General features: G+C 60.9%; 1 protein-coding gene across 1 annotated transcript in view; it reads right to left on the reverse strand.

Annotated features, from left to right (window-relative positions):
* Positions 1 to 898: 898 nt before the first annotated feature.
* Positions 899 to 20734, reverse strand: part of BSN (bassoon presynaptic cytomatrix protein) — a 43610-nt gene continuing 23774 nt past the window's right edge. The window contains exons 5-11 of the mRNA XM_037049932.1: positions 13687 to 20352; positions 9431 to 11507; positions 8320 to 9134; positions 8075 to 8174; positions 7431 to 7562; positions 7157 to 7211; positions 899 to 4769 (exon numbers count right to left, since the gene is read on the reverse strand). Coding sequence (XP_036905827.1) covers positions 7171 to 7211; positions 7431 to 7562; positions 8075 to 8174; positions 8320 to 9134; positions 9431 to 11507; positions 13687 to 20352 — 9831 coding nt within the window. The 3' untranslated portion in view covers positions 899 to 4769; positions 7157 to 7170. The remainder of the gene's footprint in view (positions 4770 to 7156; positions 7212 to 7430; positions 7563 to 8074; positions 8175 to 8319; positions 9135 to 9430; positions 11508 to 13686; positions 20353 to 20734) is intronic.

Genomic DNA, 20734 nt, shown 5'->3' on the forward strand with positions numbered 1-20734 from the left:
GCATTGGAGGATGGCCACCTGCGTGCCTGGGATGAACATGTAGCAATAAATGGGCAGTGCTGCACCTTCTAACTTCTGTTTAAAGTGGGAAAAAAAACAAAAAACCACAAGCAGGAAAGACATGCATCAAGATACTAACCCTGGGGGAAGGCCAGAGGCAAGGCTGACCCTCTTTTTGTTTATCTGTGTTTTAAAAATTATCTAACAAACTCTGGGTTACTTTATTTTTTTAACAAAACTATTTATTTATTTTTAGAGAGAGGGTAAGGGAAGGAGAGAGGGAGAGAAACATCACCGTGCAAGAGAAACATTGATCGGTTGCCTCTCACACCCCCAACTGAGGATTCGGCTGCAACCCAGTCATGTGTCCTGATTTCACAGGTGACACTCATTTCACTGAGTCACAACAGCCAGGGCGCAACTCTGGGTTACTTTAGAAAGGAGGTCATCCCATCCTTCCTGGGACTACTAAAGTCTGGCAGCCCCTGAGCTTAGGGGTTGGATTTAACACAGTGAGGCAGACAGGTGTATGGCTTGTTGGCAGCACCAGGGGGCAGCACCTACTCACCCGTTTCCCAGAACCAGGCACCAGAACGCCATACAGCCAGACTGACCCTCCCAGGCCAAGGAGGCACCAGCCCTCAAAAGTCTGGGCAGTGACCTAAGGCTCCCTCCAAGGCCAAGCTCAGGACCTTTCCTGGGGCGCCTGTGTGGGGACCCATGACTTTGGACAGCTTGGTGTGGACTGGGTCCTGCTTTGCCAACACATCTGCCACTTTGCCTTTTCTCTCTTCTCCCTTTAACTGTCAAGAGACTGGATTGTCATGAGTTTGGGGCTTTGTCCCTCTGGCTAAGCTTTCCCATTTCAGAAACCATCCCAGAGACAGTCTGCAGGTTGTTTATATCAAGTCCTTTTATTCTGATACCACAGAATTATTTTGTCACAATACAGGGGGAGGGACACTGAAGTACCACGAGTTCTCACGGAACACAGGAGGACAGCACACGTTTCACAAGGTCATGTGGAGGACTCGGGTCATTGCACTTACAACTGTAAACTTGTTTGTTTGACTTTGTACAGCACTCTTCCCCCCTCAAATAGAGAAGGAGAGAAAGGGGGGAGGAAAGGAGTGAGGGGAAAGCGGAAACAAGACGTGGAAGCCAGCAGAGGAAAGGCGCTGGGCAGCCCCCGCAGGGCACCACCTCCAGAGCGAGGAGCTGGTTTGAGCCCAGAGGCTGAAGGAGGTGGACACGCACACAGACCCACTCACACACTTGTTCACATGCATACACACAATGTGTCACAACGTCCATGGCTCTCCAGGGCCATGGCAGCAGGGCTGCAGGTACCCAGGGAGACAGAGGTGACATCTCTGAGGAGTTTCAGTGGACCAGGCCTGCCACTCTGCCCCTGTCAGAGTCCACGATGACAAGTATTTACAAAATAGGGGGAGGAGGGCACAAGGGCAGGTAGGGGCCCACAGGCCAGGACCATGCTGCCCTGGCAGAGGGCCTGCCTGGCAGACTCCCCGCAGGCTCCTGAAGACAGGCCACAGTTGCTGTCACTGCTGCCTCAGCATAGGTCCCAAGACCATACTCCTCCCAAGGACTAAGCAGATGGTGGGGGTGGGTGGTGTCACTGAAGTGAGTGTACTGGGCCTTGGCTCGGGCAGAAAGGCAATGCCCTTGCTCAACGACACAGGGTGAGGGGGGCAAGTAAGGAAAAGGCCTGACCTGCATCCCAGAGACCCCTTGCCTATTGGAGATGCACCTGATGCTCCCATTACCCCAACACTGAATGCTGGTCCCTTAGCCTCTGGCCGCAGTGTCCCCGAGTCACAGCTGCATCCACACGAGGACCAGGACACCCTTGGCCCAGAGGCCTGCACCAAGCACCTTCACAAGGAGTTTCGGGTTCAGACATATCCTTTGGGTACACTGGGAGGTGGGAGAGTGATGGATGTTAGAAATTTCAAAACCAGAGGGACATTTGCTAAGAAGTGAGTATTTTGGAGCCTGGGGCTGGGGCTGATGGAGGCTGACCTGCAGTCACCTCCCTGTCTTCCTCACTCTGTATCCCATTCCTGGCTTTCAGTGGGAAGGATTACTGCCTGGGGCCCCCACATACCCAGCCTCCAGATGCCTCCCCACGCAGACCTGGCCCTGGGTAGTCAAGGGTGGTGGATGGTGGCCTCCCTCCACCCTTGCTCAGATAGCCTCATACAGCCCAGGCCTGAGGCAGATGTCCCCAAATCCTGGAGGGCCAGGGTCTCAGGCCCAACACAAGTTGACAGCCTCCTGTCTCACACAAAGCTGCCAGTGGTGCGCCAGGGTCCCTCTCTGAAGGGCTGTGCAGACCTTCCAGGAAAGCAAGAAAATAAGGCCCCTGAGAAATGCAAGGTGCCAACCAGAGCACTGTAGAGCAGGGCCAGGCCTTGGGTCAGGCAGGTCTGCCTCCTGCACTCCTGGCTCGGTCGTAGAGAGGCTGCTGAGCAGCAGGACACTGGGGCTTTGAGGTGGGGGTGGGAATTCCGATCCTGGAGACAGAGGCAGAGGGAGCCACAACAGGACTCTCTAAGTTTTGCTACTGGGAAGCCCCCCGAGAAATTCAGTTTGAAGCCACTACCTATATGAACACCTGCTCTGGTCCAAGATGACATTTTAGCTGTCCTCACCACAAGTGCCAGATGTCTAGTTCTTCCCAAGCACCCTTTGACCCCCTGGAGCCATCTCTCAGCTCACAGACTTTTGAGCCTCCCAGCCACAGAGCAGAGGCATGGAGCGCAGTCAGGAGCTGCGGGCCCCAGGGCACAGCACGGCCCTGCCCGTGACCAGTCTGTCCACAGCTCCACCCCTGAGCCATGTGCCACTGCTTTGGGACAGCCAGGTGCCCCTGGCCCAAGGCTGGGGTAAGAGGGGGGTGGTTTACAGATGAAAACCTTCAGAATGTCACCGCAAACCTGAACACTCACACACACATCCTGCACAGGCCTCACCAGCACGTCCACTCCAGAGACTCCTTGTCACCTGCCATCTTGGTCAGAGAAACCTGCAGGGCGTGTGGGGCCTCGCACTGCCTGCCGCAGCCTGGCATGCTCAGGCGGCAATCCCGGCAGGTCCTCACTAGCTCGTGCAGAAGTCAGCTAGAAGCGCTCCTGAAGGAGAGGTTTTGAGGCAAAAAGAACTCCAAGCAAGAGGGTCGAGCATTTAAAATGGATGAAGTCGTGCAAAGAGCAAAGAGGCTGCGAGCCGTGCATGCTCCACTGCGGGACAGGCGGTGACTCGCCCAGTGTCGGCGAGTCCTGCCACAGGTCAAACATGCCACAGACTGAGAATTTCACACACACGGTGGGAGTGGGGTGGGCTGGGGGGGCTGTGATATGAGCATATCTTATCCAGTTTCTCAATTGCATGTTTGCTATGAACGCCTTATACATAACATGGAATTTATTAAATATTAACAGTTGTCTTTGAGGGTTTATATTTCATTGCATAGAACGTTAGAGATGAGACTTGTGGCTGTGCCCAAGGTCAAAGGAAGTCCCAAAGGGAAGGGCCTCGGGGAGGAGCGCCACCCAGTCCACCAGGTGGAAGGATGGTGGACTCCCCAGCACAGGGCTCTGGGTCCTCCCCTTGGCTGGCAGAAGCCCTGGCCCCTCTCTCTGAGTGCTCCCATTGCTGATGGCTTAAGAAGGACTGGAATTGCACAGTAAACAGAGGCGGGCTGAGGGGCCGCCCTAGACCTCACCGCCCTGGGGTTGTGCTCTTGGTGGCCTGCTGCCCACTATTGCTTCGAAGTCAATGTTCGTCCTGTTCTGAGCAGGGGCAGAGCAGAGAGGAAACCAGACCATCAGTCACAGGAGGGTAGGGTGGGGAGGAGAGTCAAGGAGGTGAGCCAAGAGAGGAGAGACAGGGGAGAAGGAGAAACAAAAGAAAAATGTTTATGAGGTATACACGTAAATCAAACTGAAATGATTAAGGCTGTTCTTGAAATCAAAAGAAATCCCCAGGTGTATGGAGGAGGAGCCGGCTGGTCGAGATGACGGCGGTGCCGCTAGGGTGCTCAGGGTGGCTTGGGGGATGGCTTTGAGAGGGTGGCCAGTGCGCTGGCATGTTGCCACCCAGGGGCTGGGAGAAGCCTCAGCCAGGCCCACGCTGCTTATCGGTGCTATGGCCTCTTATTTTAGCAATGAGACAGTGTTAGGTCCTAATGTTTGTAAAATTCTCCCAAACCCACGCTAGCCACACGGAAGTCTGCTCCCATGTCACCCAGAGGACAGGGTGAGCGGGGGCACACCCCCGTGGCCACAGAGGGAGCCGGGCCAGCTGGAATGTGAAGAAAACGGAGCCCGGGGCCCCCAGCCCTCAGTCAGAGCCCGACTCCAAGGCTGTGGAAAAACTTCTGGCATCGTGAAGGGTGGGCAGCGTCCATCAGAAACAGGCAGCGGGTGCCCGAACTCTGTGTATAACGCATTGCAGGTCTGGCAGGCCAGGCTGCAGACGGAGGCTGTGGGAAGAGCAGCGACTTCGCAGCGGCAGGGTTTCCGAAGAGAGCTCCTCCCTCCCAGCCACAGCTCCGCCTCCAAGGCGGCACCCTGAGGAGAGCAGGGTCTCCAGAGAGACAAAGTTCCCCCGGCCAGTGGCCCCACTTGTCCAGCAGATGCATCGCCCAGGCAGCTGCTGCTAGAAAACATCCTGCCTCGATCGAGGCTGCCCGCCACGTCCCACCTGGTGAGTCTGTGGGCCAAGGGTTCGCCAGGTTGTAGATGCTTGGAGGAGAGAAGGGGGGAGTTGGGGAGGGAGGGGAGGGGACGGGAGGGAGGGAGGGAGAAGGATTTTGTTAGGAGCCATGGACAGCTGGTTCCCACCCGGCACCCCTCTCAGCTGCCTGCCACACACGGAGGGCCTCCCCCTCCCTCTCAGGATCCCACCCACTTGGATGAGGCTTGGAGAGATGGGTGCTTGGCAGCTTTGAGGCCACAAAGAGGACAGGAAGAAAAGAAGAACCAGGTGGGCCAGGAAGGGATACCTCGTTAACATAACACAAAGTGATTTTTGCCCTACCTGAGTGAGGTACATGGGATTGGGCTTACAATGGCAAGCCTCTCCCAAGCCACTTGAGAAATTGCCTCAAAAGACACCAGGACACGGATGCTCACAGAAGACCCGCACGCTTGGCCTGGTTGTGAGCCAGACCCGAGAACTGGCGGGAGACTCCTTGAACTACAAAGTGAGCGGTCTCAGCACCACCCCCACATTATGTGGCCAGACACAGAACAAAGCTATGCCTGTGGTTCCTTTCCCTTCCCAGTGATGAAGCCCCCGCCCTCAACTCGGATGGGCACTGCCATGAATTTGGCCATGGGCTGCCCCTCCCCTCAGCACAACTTTTGGTTTCCCATCTGTTCCAAGGCAATGCCCGGAGACATCTGGCTGAGCAGGAGAGTGGGGGGGAGCGAAGGCAAGGGAGAGCGCCAGAGGCGCTGCATGGGGGCTGCTGCCATCAGAATCAGTTTGGGGTCTTGACTTGGACTCCAAAGCCTACCCTGGCTGGCTCCTGCCCCCTCAGGCCTCACCCCTGACCCCTCCCCCCTCCACTGTGGCTCTGTTTGTGCTGGCTATTCATCCGCCCCCGAAGCCCACCGGTGACACCGGCCAGCAGGGCCTCTGTGGGCGCTGCTCCCTCGCCTGGCGCCCTGGCAGCAGCCTCCTCCCCTGGAGTCTCTCCGCACCCTGGTCGCTCCCTCTACAGCAGACCCCTCTGTCCCAGAATCCTGCTTCACGGGTTTTAAAGCACTTATCACCTTCAGAAATTACCTTTTTGGTCTAATTTTTTTTAACTTATTTATTCTTCGTCCCACTCAATGTACTGTCAGCTTCAGAGGGCAGGGACTTGGTTTTGTTCCCTGCTGTGTTCCCAGTGCCTGGAATAGGGCTCAGCCCCTCCCCAGGGTTTGACAAACTGTTTATGGAATAAATGAGGAAGTGGATGGAAAACTGGACCCTTCCAGCCCCCCCACTGTTCCTCCAGAGACAGGCAGCACCTTCGACACTACCCTCAGCTCTGTCCCCCCAGCAGGCCTGGGCTGCAAGGCTCCCCTCTGACTTGCTTGCTGGCCCCCTGGCCCTGCCACACACCCCTGCCCACCACGAGAAGCTCCCAAACCTCTGTCCTCTGAACCTGAGAGGCAGTGGAAGAGAGGGGGAGGCCTCAGGGGTCATGAGTGTTAGGCATGGGCCCTGGCTGTGCACAGAGCAGCACCAACAGCCAGGCCACCCTCCCTGACATCCTGATGCCACGCCTCCTCCTGCCCCACAGAGGCAGGGCCAAGGCCAGAGAAGGATCCAGTAGGAAGCTGCTCATCCTGCCTCGGCTACTGCAGCCCAGACAGAACCAGGGCTCCCCTCCTGCGGCCCTTCTGCTTTCTCCCTGGCTGATCTGGTCTGGGGCTGAGCCTACCTGTCCCGGTGACCTTCCTGTCCTCTCTGTCCTTTTCCTGTCTGCCTCTCTACTCATTCTGTTCTTCCTCCTTGTGCGTCACGAGCTCAGCCTGTGAAGCCAACAGTGTCTTGACCTCATGCCCAGTGGTTTCCGTCACAGCTGAAGGAAGCCCACAGGCCCCTCCTAGTCCGCACCTGTAGGAACGGGTGGCCCTTCACCCCTTCCTCTGTCCCCCCACGCTGGCCCTGACACTCACTGTTATACGCAGAGTCCAGAGCTGCACCCAGGCCTCTGACTCCAGAGATTTTTCCACAGCACTGAGACCATCTCCCTTCATCTCTTCGAGAGCCTGTGGGACATATGTGCAGAAGGGTTGGGAGGAACTGTGTCCCAGCCCCCAACTTAGTGCCAGTGCAGAGTGGTGAGAGTCCTGCGCCGGATGGGGGTGCTGGAGAAGGACAAGGGGATGGGGACCCTGGATCCCCTTTGCTGGGGACCTCGACTGGGCTGGCCCCATGGTGAAGCCTCTGCGCACAGGGCCCTCCATCTCCTCCTGCTCCCGCCACATGCACGAGAGAGGACCTGCAGCTCTGGCCACGTCACCTGCAGCTGGAGCCTGGGCTCCTCCCAGAGGACCCCTCAGGACTGGAAGCACCCACAAGAGCCCCTCAGGCCTTCCCTGGGGGAGGCTGGGGACAGGTAGCTCATACTCACCCTTTGTGGCACGGTCACCAGAATGAGGAGAATTTTTTGCCAAAAGCAGAGACGGCTACGACATAGAAAAAGGAGAGTAGCATCAGGACACTAAACCAGACACCCTCCTCATCGGGGTCCTGTGGCCCAGCAAGGCCGAGCCCAGCCCCAGAACCACAAGGCTGGCCTGGACCCGAGTGACTGAGCCTGGAGTCACTCCCCAGACTCAGTCTCTGCCACAGCAGGGCCCTGGGATGGCCGCCCACCTGGAGACCTGGCCGTAGGCAGGGCTCACCTTCTGTCAGTTTGCCGGCCTGTTCTGCTGCCCCACCAGGGAGGATCTTGGAGAACACACTTTCCCCTTCGGCACCTGGCTGGCCCGCAGGAGCCCCTGGGGCCCCCCCGGGCCTGGCTCCAGCCTTCATGCCTGGGGGGAGAGAGACCACCCTCAGGAGCCAAGCGTGACCTGGCTCTCCAAGCTCTGAGTGGGATAGTAGCCGTGAGGGCATCTAAACACAAGTACCCAGTGAGGGGGCGGGGCAAGGAGGAGCGCAGGGTCATGAAGAGAGGGAGGCAAGACCAGGAAGAAAAGGAGTGCAAAGAAACAGAAAAAAGGAAGTTGAAGAAGATAAAAAGGAGAAAGGGAGAGGAAGGAAGAGGGCAAGGAAGGAAGGGGAGAGCATGAAGTCACAGTCCTGGCCCTGCTCACCAGTCCCTTCCAGCTGCCCTGCTGAGAGCTGCCTAGGCCCTGAGGCCCCAGCACTGCTGACCCCACTGCGTATTCTAGCGCCAGTCATTCTGCTGGGAAACCTGCAGCCCCCTGGGCACCTTCCTGGGGGCAGTGAGGGCATGCAGGGAAGGGGAGCTCAGGGCACCCAAGTGGGAATAAAGCAGCCTGGGTCGTCTGGGTCACAACTGAGGACCTCAGGGGAGGCGCACCTGTAGGTCCAGGTCCTGGTGGTGGCTGAGCCTGAGGAGGCCTGCCCTGCTGGGCCACTTTGGCTGCCCCTTTAGAGCCATCTGTCTGCTCTGCCCGTGGCTGCAACACAGAACCTCTAGTTGAGATACACCCCATCAACTCTGCCCATGCCCAGCCAGGAACCAAGGGGACGTCCAAGCTGCAGCCGCAGCCACAGCCACAGCATCCTCCCTGGATAGGATCCGTGCCCTGGAACCCCACTTACCGGTCCTGCTGGCTGGGAGCCTGCGGCTGTTGTGGGGCCAAGCTGAGGCTTTCCTGCTGGCTGGCTGGCACCAGGGGCCGGGCCCCGGGCAGTTGGCTGGCCCTGCTGCTGCAGCCGAGCCTGTGATGGTGTCTGCTGGGGGGGCTGTAGCCCATGACCTTGCTGTTGTTGCTGCTGCTGCTGCATCTGTGGCTGGCGCGATGCTGTTGCTGAGGGTGTCTGCCTCGATGGTGGTGGCTGTGACTGCTGTGGCCCTGGAGGTGCCTGCCGACCCTGTGGCTGTGGCTGTGGCTGCGGCTGCGGCTGGGGTTCTGGCTTTGGCTGCAGTGCGGCAGGCCCTGAGTGGGCCTGCCGGGAGCCCTTCTTGCTGTCAGAGGCATGATGGTACGCTGATGGAATGCGGGACGGCTGTGAGTACTCAGCTGAGCTGGGGTACCCAGGCTGACCCTTCTTCTGCACTGCTGGGCCAGGGCTGGGCTGAGGGTGAGGTCGGGCCTCGTGGCGACCCAGGTCTCGAGCATGTGGTTTGGCAGCACGTCGGCCTGGCTCCTCACCAGCGTGGCGGCCTGAGTGCCGCCCATGGTCGCTGTGGTGTCGATGTTCCTTGGCTGAGGTGTGGCGGCCCGGGCCACCTTCATCGTGTGACCACAGGCCCTCCTCGGGGGGCTCATCATAGTCGTGGTAGCTGTGCCTGGCAGGGCCTCGCTTCTGGGAGGAGGAGGAGACTGCGTGGCCCCCATGGTGCCTGAACCGGTCAGAGCGGGCATCCCGGGGCTTATCAAACCAGTCTGTCTCCTCCTGGCCCAGGTGATAGGCTTCAGAGACCAAAAACAGAACACCATCAACCCCTGGGTTGGCCACAGGGGGCGGCCACAGGGGACGGCCCAGCTGAAGCCATGCAAGGAAACCACAGGGGCATCACAGCCACAGCCAAACCCCAGGCCCCCGCCCACCCTCCCACAACCAGGCCAGGGTGCGGGTGGAGAAGGCACAGCCCTCGGCACACAGCACCAGACCAGGACGCGCTGGGACACCTCGGAGCCCGGGGCCCCACAGGCAGGAGGCCCCCAGGTGCTGAGCCTCTGCAGAAATCATCCCCAGCTGCCATTACCTTCACTGTCAGAAACTACGCAGTGGGAATCATCCAGGATGTAGCCTTCCTCTCGCTTATACGCATGGGCCCGCGGTCCGTCCTTGACGTGCTCCTGGACATCAGGCATGGAGTGGCTGGAGCAGAACTGTGGGCAGGTGTCTCCAGGAGGGAGGGTACCCCCAGGTGGGCGGGGCCGCCCTAAGGGGCTGACGGGGCTCTCCTCTTCAGAGGCCTGGCTTCGCATGGGGGGTCGGGCGCGGCCGTGGGCCATGCTCAGGGACGAGGGCTTGGAGCCTGTTTTTTGAAGTCGCTCCACAGCCTCCCGTTCCCGCTCGTATCCCTTGCCCCGGCCGCTGAAGTCATGGCTGGACAGCTTCTCCCCGCTGTATGCAGCTGCCACTCGGGACCGGCTGCTTCCACTGTACATGCGGTCATCCTCCTCCACTGGGTCCCGGCTGGACACCCCGTAGTACCTCTGCTGCTCATACACGTTCTTCTTAAGCCCGTAGGTGATTTCTTCCTGGAACTTCCTGCCCCGAGAGGCCAGGCCGCTGCTGACTGCAGAGGAGGGGTAGGCAGCCAGGTCTGACTCCACATCCTTGGCTTCTTCGATAGGTGAGAACTTGGAGATCTTTTGCTCCATGCCTTGCTTCCGGTGCTTGCTGCGCTTTGAGGAGACAGCAGCTGGGGCCAGGCTCTTGGAGGGATGCTTGGGCCCCACGGGGCCAGGACCATACTTCTCTGCTCGAGCCCCATGGCGATAGTCACTATCACTGTAGTAGTGAGTGCTCGCTGGCCGACTGTCACCCTCCACACTTCGGTGATGGCCGCTCTTCCCACGGGGGTCGTAAGAGTCTTCCTCGGATTCTTCCTCCCCTCGGCTGTAGCAGCAGGGCAGCGTAGGCCCCTCAAGGATGCCTGGCTCCCCTACTTCTTTCCCTGGACGCCCACTGCCGCTCGGCCCTAGGGGCTCCAGGCGCTGGCTATCAGGGACAGTGGAAGAGCTGTCCTTGGTCAGCTCACTGATGTCATCGATCATCACGTAGTTCCGAGGGACGTTCTGCTCCAGGCTGGTGTAGTGTGAGTCAGAGGGGTAGGCCGGGGCTGGGCTCATGCTCACACTGCTACGATCAGTGGCCCGAGGCAACTCAGGGGCCTTGCTTTGCTCATAGCTGCTGCTAACCGTTGGCCCACTGTAGCTGGTTTCTGATGGGGCCGAAGACATGGCCACGGCGGGGCTGGCGATCACCTCATAGTTGGTGGGCACCTTCTGCTCCAAGTCGGCTAATGATGTCTGGCGCAGCTTCTGGTTGGGGGCACGGCTGTCAGCCGGGGCCGAGAAAAGGGTGCTCTGTGTGGCTGGCATGGGTGTTTGGGGTGCATAATGGGCTGAGGGACGGAAAGCCTGCTGGGTTGGCAAGCCAGACTCAGCAGGGTAACTGGTGCCAGGAGGAAAGGCAGGCGCAGGGTACGTGCTGGGGCCAGGGTATGTGGGTGCTTGGTGGGCTGGGAATCCATTTGGACCCAGTCCACTGCTGCCTGCAGTGTACGGTGGGGCTGGAGAGGGGAATCGTGGCTGCTGGAAGGCAGTGGGGCCAGATGGGGTGGCGGGAACAGCAGCCGTGACAGGGAAGTCTGCGTACTGGCCAGCAGGAGTGGCACAGCCCTGGAGCCGCAGCTGGTTGAGCTCACTGTCTGACAGGTAGTCACGATGCTCACCGAGACCACGCAAGGGTGCGTAGTCCCGGCCACCTCGGTCCTTGGCCAAAGACTCTTTGCGCTGTGTGATACCCAGCTCCAGGTACTTGAGCTTGGCGTCGATCTCCTTCTCCTCCTCATCCAGCTCTGCCTGCTTCTTGCGCAGCTTGGTGGACTCATGCTCCACCAGCCGCAGGTCCCGGTCCAGCTCCCGGAGCAGACTGGCCTTGGTGGCCGGGACAGCGGTGGGCCCAGCCAGTCCACGCTGCAGCAGGCTGGCCGCATACAGCTGTGGGGGGGCCTGGCTAGCCAGGGGCAGATGGGCCTCCTCTGGAGGAGGGCTGGGCAGTGTCCGCTTCACCTTGCGGACCAGGCCGTTGGGTGGCAGCGCCGACACCTGAGACAGAGGGAAGGGCGGGCAGCACTGAGACCCAAGGTGTAGTTGGCTTGGAGGGGCACAGGGTGGAAGAGCCCCTGCTTTGGCTGGGGCAGGGGCTGGGTTCTATACTGATTCACTGGGCAGCCTCCAGGCCTGCCTGGCCCACCCACTGGCCTGTGATCACCTTACAGTCCTTGTCCTTCCTGGTGCTCTGAGCTGCAGGAAGGCAGGGAAGGAGCAGATGCCTGTCTGTGCTGGTTTCTCCAAGAAACTGGCCTGTCCAGACACTGGCCTGTCTCCAAGAACCCCTGCCTGTGTCCCATGGGCTTGCCCCCCTGCCACCTCTCAGTGAGTGCAGAGGTGAGGGCAAAGGTCTGGCTCTGGGTTTGGGTCCTGGCAGCTGGTGGGGACCAAGGGCAGTGGAGGGACATAGACAAGAGTGGAATGGGTCCTGGACCCACCAGGCTTCCTAGCAGATCATGGGAAGGGGTACATGCTGACTGTCAGTTGCTGCGGGCTCTGCATCCTTTTCTGCCCCCTGCCCTATTCCACTCTAAAGTGATATAGAACTCAGTTATCCACCCACCTCCTTCTCCACTGCCTTGCACCACCCTCTGCCAAACTCTCCTGGCTGTGCTCTCTGCCTTGGTCCCAGCTCCCTCCACAGCCTTGCCAGCCCACTGCTCTCTGGGGCTGCCAGCGCTCCTCTCTGTCCTTCCAGCCCCATCTCCTGCTGCATGGCTCCCTGGTCAAGGCTCCCTAACGCTGCCCTCCATGAGGCCCCACACTAGCCCCGATGTTCCACATGACCTGAGAGTGCACACTGCTGGAAGGTTTGTCCTGGGTCCTCCCTTCGTCTCTAGCTCATAGCCTTTCCAGAAAGCCCCAGGGTTTTGGACCTTTATGGAACGCTCAAACCCCCAAAGTTCGCTGGGGCCTGACAACCAGCTTCTTATGTTGTAGCTTGCCAAGACACTACATTCCTTCAGCCCATCTGTCTCCCACCCACTTTCACTGCAGGTCATAAACTAGTGTGCCCTTGAAACAGAGGGTGGGCCTTTAACGAGATACAGTGTACTCTTTGAACTCTACACGCTGCTGTCTTGTTGTTTTGGCTGCTACTATGAGGGCCGGCTATGGCCGGGCCCCACGTGGCTGGCCCATGGGACCTCTGTCCACCCTAGCCTGGAGCCAGACCACCAGCTTCTCTGACTGGCCCTCCCTGCCAGCCCAGCTCCTGGATCTCACACCAGCCCCTCTGGCCTGCACACTCCCACACGTGTGCTCTTCACTGCCTAAGCCCTTCACCTCCACAGCCCCACCTCAGGACCCACCTCTCTCCTAGGCATCACACCCAGAGAACAGCACGTACAGCTCATGTTGTTGGGGACCTACCCCTCCCTGGGGCTGCTTTGCAGTCTCTTCCTTCAGCCCATCTGTCCACACTCTGCCCAGGAAGCTTTCTGAGACACCCGTCTTGTCCTGGCTCACCTGCCTAAAACCTCCAGAGGCTCCAAGGACATTCAAAACAAAACCTACCCTCCTCAGCCTGGCACTCAAAATCCGTGGTGTTAGGCCCTCACCCACCCCCGTGTCCCCTCCAAGGCAGCCCACAGAAGGCCTCATAGTCCCAGGACATCACTGGCAACTAAAACCACAGACGAGGGTAAGTGTATGCTTCAGGGGTGGCTGAGGGCGCACTGAAGCCCACTGGAGGGCCCTGCAATGCTATGCTCATGCACTTGGGCTTCATGTGGGGCAATGGAAGCCAGGCCATGGCTAGGAAATGGGGACACTCACCAGTCTGTGAGACTGATTTTCTCAGGGAACATCCACAGTAGAGGATTGGAGTGGGAAGGACTCAGACTGGAGGGCTAAGGAGGCCCAAAAGGGGAGGCGGCAGGGGACTATATATGACCCCTGAGGAGGTGGCAATAAGGGGAGGTGGAAGTTTCTAGTGGCGTCTGGATGGATGCTTGCAGGCCTGTGACTGAGTGTGTGTTTGCCTTGGATGTGCTTGCCAGGCTGCAGACTCCACCACATGTGCACCAAGGAAGGGTCAGACCTCCACTCCTCCCTCCGGCCTTGGAAGCTAGAGGTGACTCCATCCCCACCCCAGAAGAAGCCCTTCCCTGTGGGTCCCCCCAGACTAGGCAGAGACCCCTGTCCCACCCTGGAGGAGCCCCTGTGCCCATACCTGGCTACCCAGTCCCCCCTGGTGCTGGTAGAGGGAGAACCTCTCTTTGGCAGACTCCTCCGCGGTGGGGCTGAGGGGCTTAGGGTCGGACAAGGACCGCTGCAGGGTCTTCACGGGGCGAGGCAGCGTCTGTTGGCGGAGAGCGCCATCTGCTGTGAAGTGCTTCTGGGGACTCACGTGAGCCTTGTTCAGCCTCTCACTGGAAGTGAAGGAGGCGTCCAGGAGCCGGTGTGGGGACAGGGGTGAGACCGGTGAGTAGAGGACCTGAGGGGACTTGGGAGGCTGGCGGCTCACAAGCTGGGAAAGGGACTCCGGGGGCAGGTGGGCCTGGTATCCAATCTCCAGGGGATCCGGCTTCTTTTTTTCGAATCTTCCCAGGGGCCCTGGGGTGACAATCTGGATGCCAGGCAGGTAGGGGCTGATGGCAGCTGGCCCCATAAGCTGCGGCCCAGCTCCTCCCTGGGCCTGCCCCTCCGGCTCCGTCTGGCAGGCCAGGCTCTCCCCGCGCCCAGTCTTCTCTGGCGCCGATATGTACCTGACGATCTCCACCTTGGGGTCAGTAGCAGCTGTGATGTGGATGGCTGGGGAGACTCTGGGCAGCTGGTCAGGCTCCGTCTGCACGGAGCAGTCACTGATGGTCTGGATGCCCACGCTGCTCATGGCCCTGGCGGCGGCGGCGGCGGTGGCAGTGGATGATGAGGCAGTAGCCTCGTGCTTGCTGTCCGAGCCGGAGTCCGAGTGGCGGGAGAGGCGAGACCTGCGGCGGCGCACTGGCTGCTCCCACTCGGCGCTGTCCTCGTCGTCCGTCTGCACACTGCAGTCAGTGCTCCGCCGGGCCCGGCGCCGCCGGGTCAGAAGGTAGCGGCCCTCCCCATCCTCATCATCAGTCTGCACACTGCTGTCTGCAATCCTCCTGACCGTGCAGGGCTCGGGTGCTGACTCTGGTTCACAGGCATCCCGCAGCCGTGGCATCGAGTGCCGCTTTTTGAGGCCACTGCGGCCTGCCTCCCAGTGCTCCTCCGTCTGCAGTGACATGTCCGAGGCAGAGCTGGGGAGGCCCCGGTGCAGCACAGGCTCCCGAGGCTGCCCTGGCCCCTCAGGCCCTGCCACGGCAATGAAGGCTGCATGGGTCAGGGGTGGCCAGTACTGGCCATTCTGAGCCAGCTCGGTGGCCGTTGGGGGAGCCCCTCGGCCAGGTGCCTCACAGGCCACAGGGAAGGGAGCCTTCTGCCTCTGCTTTTGTTCCTCTAGCTGCTGCTGCAGTTGCTGTTGCAGCTGCTGGATCTGCTCCAGCTGCAGACGTTGTTGTGCCAGCTGCTCCCGCTGCAGGGCAAACTGGGCTTGCCGTTCCTCTTGCTGCTGCTGCAGCACGTGGTGCTTGATGGTCTGCAGTTCTTGCAGCTCCCGCTGCACCAGCAGCTGCTCCTCCTCCCTGTGCCTCTGCAGCTCCACACGCTCCCGCTCCAGCTCCTCCTGCAACCGCAGCTGCCGCAGCTTCTCCAACTCTACCCGCTCCCGCTCCAGCTGCAGCAGCTGCTCCTGCTGCTTCCGCTGCCTCTCCTCCTGTGATGCTTCCTCCTTTTCCAGCCCCGGCCGGCTGGGGGCCCCACTGCCACCCGCAGGAGCAGCATCTACTGGTGGCTTCTGGCCAGCCAGGGGGGCTGGGGCTGGGGCTGCTGCAACCTCCTTAACAGCAGCATGGGTGGCTGTGGAAAGAGGCTCTTCCCGAGCAGCCCCTGCCAGCAGCTCTGGCCTCAGTGGGGCCCCAGCCCCTGGGGCCTTGGCAGCAGCAGGTTTCCCTAGGTAGACAGGACCCTCAGCAGGCGGCACACCAGAAGCGGTGGGGAATCTGCTTGGTGCAGGGTATCGGTACAACCCTGGAGGCCCAAGAGGTACCCGTGGGGCAATCATGGGCACGCGTGTTAGGCTGGTGAGCGGCACAGCTGTGACCCCACCAGACGCATAAGGCCTGTACATGCCACCACGCACCATGGGCCGCAGTACTGAGCCGGGCTGGGTGGTGATGGGCAGTGTGGCAGCAATTGGGGTGTTGATAGTGGAATAGATCATGCCATCGGCCGCACGCACAGTGGCTGTGGATGGCAGCAGCTGTCGGACTGCTGCTCCCTGGGCTGCTGTAGGCCTGTACTGGGCCAAAGTCCCGGGATTTGGGTGGCCCTCTGGGAAGGTGGGGTTCCCAAGGAGGCCAGGTCTGAGGGGAGCCAGCCCCTGCGGGGTGCTGAGCCCAGCCCCAGGCTGGGGCTGGTACGGTAGGAGGTCAGGGCCACCACTGCTGCTGCCATGCCGCCCTCCATACTGGTCCATGGAGTTGAGGGCTGCACACATGCGGCTGATCTCACGTGCTGTGGTGGCACTGTACTGGGCCAGGCTGGCCTCTTGGAAGCCAGCTGCATCGCCCCGAGGGCCGTACCTGTGATCTGAGTAGATGTTTGACACTGAGCTATACCGCCGTATGGGCAGGGGGTGAGCTAAGAGGTCTGTGGGATGACGCAGGTCTGTGAAGGAGCCGTACTGTAAGCCCTGCCCAAGGGAGCGTCCGTCAGCAAAGCCCAGGCTGTAGGACTGCTTCAGCGAGCTGAGGTCTACGGCCGAGTCTCGTCCAGGGCCCTGGTAGAGCTGCCCTATCCTGTGGGCATGGTAGTTGAGGCCTGCCTCAGCCAAATTGGTGTCAGACATGGAGGAATACAGCCTGCCAGGGAGGCCCTGTGGGTAGGGCCTCTGCTCCTCATGGGGCCCAAGCCCCACCATCCCCTGTGCCCGGTAGGCGGGGGGCTCAGGAGGCTCAGGCTCCCGAGGATTATAGAAGGGGCCGCTGCCTTGGCCATGCGGAACATCTGCCACGCTCTTCTCGGGTGCACTGGGGGCAGGATGGAAGGTGCCAGTACAGCTACCGCCAAAGGGGAACTTGTAGACCATGTCACAGCATGCCAGCTGGCTCTCCGGCCTCATGCCTGTGAGGTCCAGGGCACCCGCTGGCTCCTCAGGGAGCAGTGTGGTCACAGTGCCTGCCGTGCCCTCTCCCATCTGCACCAGCACTGTGTGTGGCTTCCGGGCACCTGGAAGAGCATGTGGCCGCAGCTCTGCAGGGATGGCCCGGTGGGGCTCGGCACCAGGCTCTGGAACGGGGCTTGACTTGAGGCCAACACTCTGCGCAGTGCCTATCTGCGTGATCAAGACGTCCCTTCTGGCCAGAGGCGTTACCTGGTTGGGCAGGTTATATCTGGCAAACTTGGCCTCCCTTGTTCTTCCCCGGGGCCCGCCACGGTACGGGGCTGTCTGGACGGCCTGCTCTACCTGCTTGACCTGGGCCAGGCACACGGGGCTACCTGCACCCTGGCCAAAGTCAAGCCGGCTCTGGAAGGGGTCTCCGTAGACCACAGGCTGCTTCTGCTGGGCCATAAGCACAGAGGCAGCCATGGTGATGCTCACGGTGGTGGCGGTGCTGAGGAAGGCGTGGGTCTGCTCCTGGGCGTTGAGGTTGATAACCAAAGGCTGCACAGCAGTGGACTGCCGTCCTGGGACTGGATCCAGGGCAAGACCATACTTCCTCGCTTCCACAGCAAGAGAGGTCAGGTCCATGCCCTGGTCAGTGAGAATGATGGGCGTGGGTTTGACGGCTGTGCGGAGGTCTACTACAGCGCTGCCAGGAGGCCTGGGACCTGGCTCGACCCTGGACGTTCCAGGGATGGAGGAGATCCGGCACAGGGAGATGTTCTCGGCAGGGAGGGCTCCCCAGCCATACAGTGCCAGGGACCCGTCTGCACCCACACTGGCTGCCCGTGGGAAGCCGGATGGCCCAGGAGGTTCTGAGGGCAGCTGAGACACGCTCGGAGGTGTTGTCTGGCTGTAACTGTGAGTGGTGGGCTGGGTGTCAGTGGGGGAACACACCGGGGAGGTGGAGGCACTAGCATGCACCATCCTGGTCTGGCTAGAGGCATCTGACGCCAGTGTGATGACCATAAAGGGGGCCTCTTGAGAGGGCTGCTGCCATACCAGGTGAGGCGTGCTGGGTCGGTGTGGCGTTTGTGTGCCTTGAGCCACCATGGGGGTTGTGGTGGGGGCACCAGGGCTTCGTGGCATGTCCGGGGCAGGGGTCGGGCTTGGCGTCTGTGTAGAGAACTCTGCTGTGGCCCTTGGGCCCAGCTTGCCAGGGGAGAATGTGGGACTCTCTGAGGGAGAAGATGGGGAGAGAGGTGGGCTGGAGCCAGGGAAGTAGGAGTATCCCTGGGAGGGCTGGGGAGGGCCACTCTTGCCCTCACTCACACGCAGGGGCTTCTCTCTGGTGGCCCGTCCGCTGCTAGCAGGGCCACTGGGGGCCTGGGGCAGCTCCTCGGTCTGGGACCCGTAATTCGAAGTGGTTGGGCTCTGTCCATAGCTGTGGGCTGTGGAAGGTGAGGGGCTGCGCTCGGAGCCTGCGGGGGACGTCGGAGTCATGTACCCTCGAGGCAAGCCAGGCAGACCAGGAGCCACAGCCATGGAGGCTGGGGTCCCAGGGCCCTGGGAAAGGGGTGTGCTGCCCTCTTTGGAGGTAGAGCTGGGAGAAGCAGGAGAGCTGTGCAGCTTGAGGGGGTCCTGAGGCTCCTTTGCAAAATGCTGAGTAACTCGGACATCAGGAATGACGCGGCCCCCGCCACTGTCTGAGGAGGCGGAGGTGGAAAAGGGCACCGGGGCAGCGAGTTGGGTGGGGCTGGTGCCCGGGGTAAGTGGGCCGCCGTTTTGCTTCATCGGATCCACGTATGCACTCTCGGCATTCAGAAACTGCTTCTCCTTCTTCTTGTCCTCGGCAAAGGCCAGGTCTCGCGAGGAGGCCTGACGCATGCGGGCAATGCTCTGTGATGTCTGAAGGATCTCCTCATAGACAGCTGCTCCCAGGCCAGCGGGCGCACCCTCCGAGGCAGGATGGGCAGCCCGGCCATACTCGTGGTCTGGGGAGTCCTGGTATTCGAAGGAACCCTGTGCCCTGGGCCCTAAGGGCTGAGAGGGGCCCCCCTGGGGCCCTCTGCCCACTGCCGCCTGGCCCTGCTGCCGCTGGAGCAGCTCAGCCTTGCGCATCATCTCTTCGTAGGCCTCCTCTGCACTCTTGAGGGGCCGGCTGGGGCTGGCACTGGGCGCGCTGGAGCTGCCCAAGGGCATCTCAGTTGGCGAGTAGAGGGACATGAAAGTAGGCAGGCTGTACTCACTGCCCGACTTATAGAGCCGCGTGGGACCCCCATCCAGGGCCTCGGCCTCCGAGTCCAAGGAGGGCGAGGGCGAATATTCCGAGCAGGAGGAGCGGTGGAGCTCCTCCATCTCAGCTGCCTGCCGCAGTTCCTCTGTGGGGGAGGCATCCTCAATGGGTGACAGGTTGCTTGGGGGGGTCTTGGAGCGCTCCCGCCTCCGCTGGGCCCGCAGTTCCTCCTTGTCCCGCCGGGTCTTGCGGACCGTGCTGCGGATGCGCTGCTGCTCCACCTCCCGCATCTTCTCCTGCTCGCGCAGCAGCTCCTCCTCTTCCCGCAGCTCCTCCTCTTCAGAGGAGTCCTCAATGGTGGGCAGCAGGGGCCCATGGGAGCGGTGCCTGGCTTTGCGTTGCTGCTTTGCTTCTTCTAGCCTCTGCCGGCGGCTGGGGCTGCTGTCGCTGTCCTCCTCCAGCGAGGACAGAGAGGTGGGAGAGGTGCCGGATGTGTAACTGGGCGTGGAGGCTGGCAGTGTGGAGGAGTGCTCCCCACGGGAGCGGTCCTCAGGCGATCCCGTCAGGCTCTCCATCTCCAGCTCAGGCTCCCTGTCCAGGCCAGAGTCGGGGCCTTGGCTCAGGTCCAGCTCGTGGCCATAGCTCCCTGTGCTATTGAGCTCAATGGTCTTGAAGCGGCGGAGCCCTCCCTGTAGGGCCCCTGTGCCATCCGTGGCCTCTGCTGGGCCTTCCTCGGGGAGCAGCTCCTCGTAGCCCGTGGTGGCATTGTGGGGCAGGCGCCTCTTGGGTGGGGCCCCTGGCTCTTGGCTGGGCTCTGGCCTGGGCCTGGGGCCACCCTTCTGGTTGCTATGCTTAGCCAGGCCGTGCCTGGAGGCGGCTGCATCCTCCTCTTCCAGGTTGTCTTCCTCAGCACTCATCTCCAGTATCTGCCGTCGCATGAACTCCTCATCCGTCATTTCTGCCGCCCGGGCTGGGGGTTGGGGTGGAAGAGGGGACAAGCCGCCTTCACTGCTATCCTCCACATAGTCATGCCTCAGCTGGCTGCTAAAGTCGTCTGAGGATTCAGCCATGTCCTGCTGCTCCCTCTGGCGCCCCCACTCCAGAGAGTCTTCCTCTTCCTCCAGGATATCCTCCAGTTCCTCATCGGAGTCGAAGGCCTCAGGCATGATGGACAAGGAGTGGGGCCGCCGCTTTTGCTCCTCACCACTGCTGGGACCCGGCGGCTTGCTCCGCTCACCACTGGGGGCCGAGCCCTGGGCCTGCAGCGAAGGCCGCATGCTGCCCACCTTGTGGAGCTGGGAGGGGCTGGGTGGGCGTGGCCCCGCCACTCCTGCAGTGTCCAGCTGCTCCACCTCCTGCCGCACCACACCTGTAATCTCGCTTTGGGAGCTGGAAATGCCATCAGAGGAATAGCCTGTGTCGCTGAGGCTCTGTGGGCTCCGGGACAGGTCCTGAGAATAAGGCTTGCCCACCAGCTCCTGCAGCAGGTGAAAAGCAGACACTGACTCCTGTGGCAGACAGCTGATCGGGGAGCCCAACCCTCCCTGTCAACCCCAGGGACTTGGGGAAGAGATGCTCCACTTCCCCAGTGATCAGAGCCCACCACCCTCTCCATGTCTCTGGCCTTGAATAACTTGGAGGTTCCATGGCAAACCCCAAGCAGCCCTAGGTTCTCAAAGAGAAACTTCACTAGATCTAATGGTAGCAAAACTCAGGACTAGCCTGTAATTCACAGGCTCCAGACCCACCAGGGCCTCATCGAGGCAGGCATCCCTACTCTCCTCTGAGGCCCCAAGGGGCCTGACCCAGTCCTACACCCCAGCCCCCTCCCCTAGACTGTCCCAGCTAGGGTCCCTGCAA

The sequence above is a fragment of the Sturnira hondurensis genome, unplaced genomic scaffold, assembly GCF_014824575.4.
Source record: "Sturnira hondurensis isolate 20B ecotype Veracruz unplaced genomic scaffold, ASM1482457v3 Scaffold0006496, whole genome shotgun sequence".
NCBI lineage: Eukaryota > Metazoa > Chordata > Mammalia > Chiroptera > Phyllostomidae > Sturnira > Sturnira hondurensis.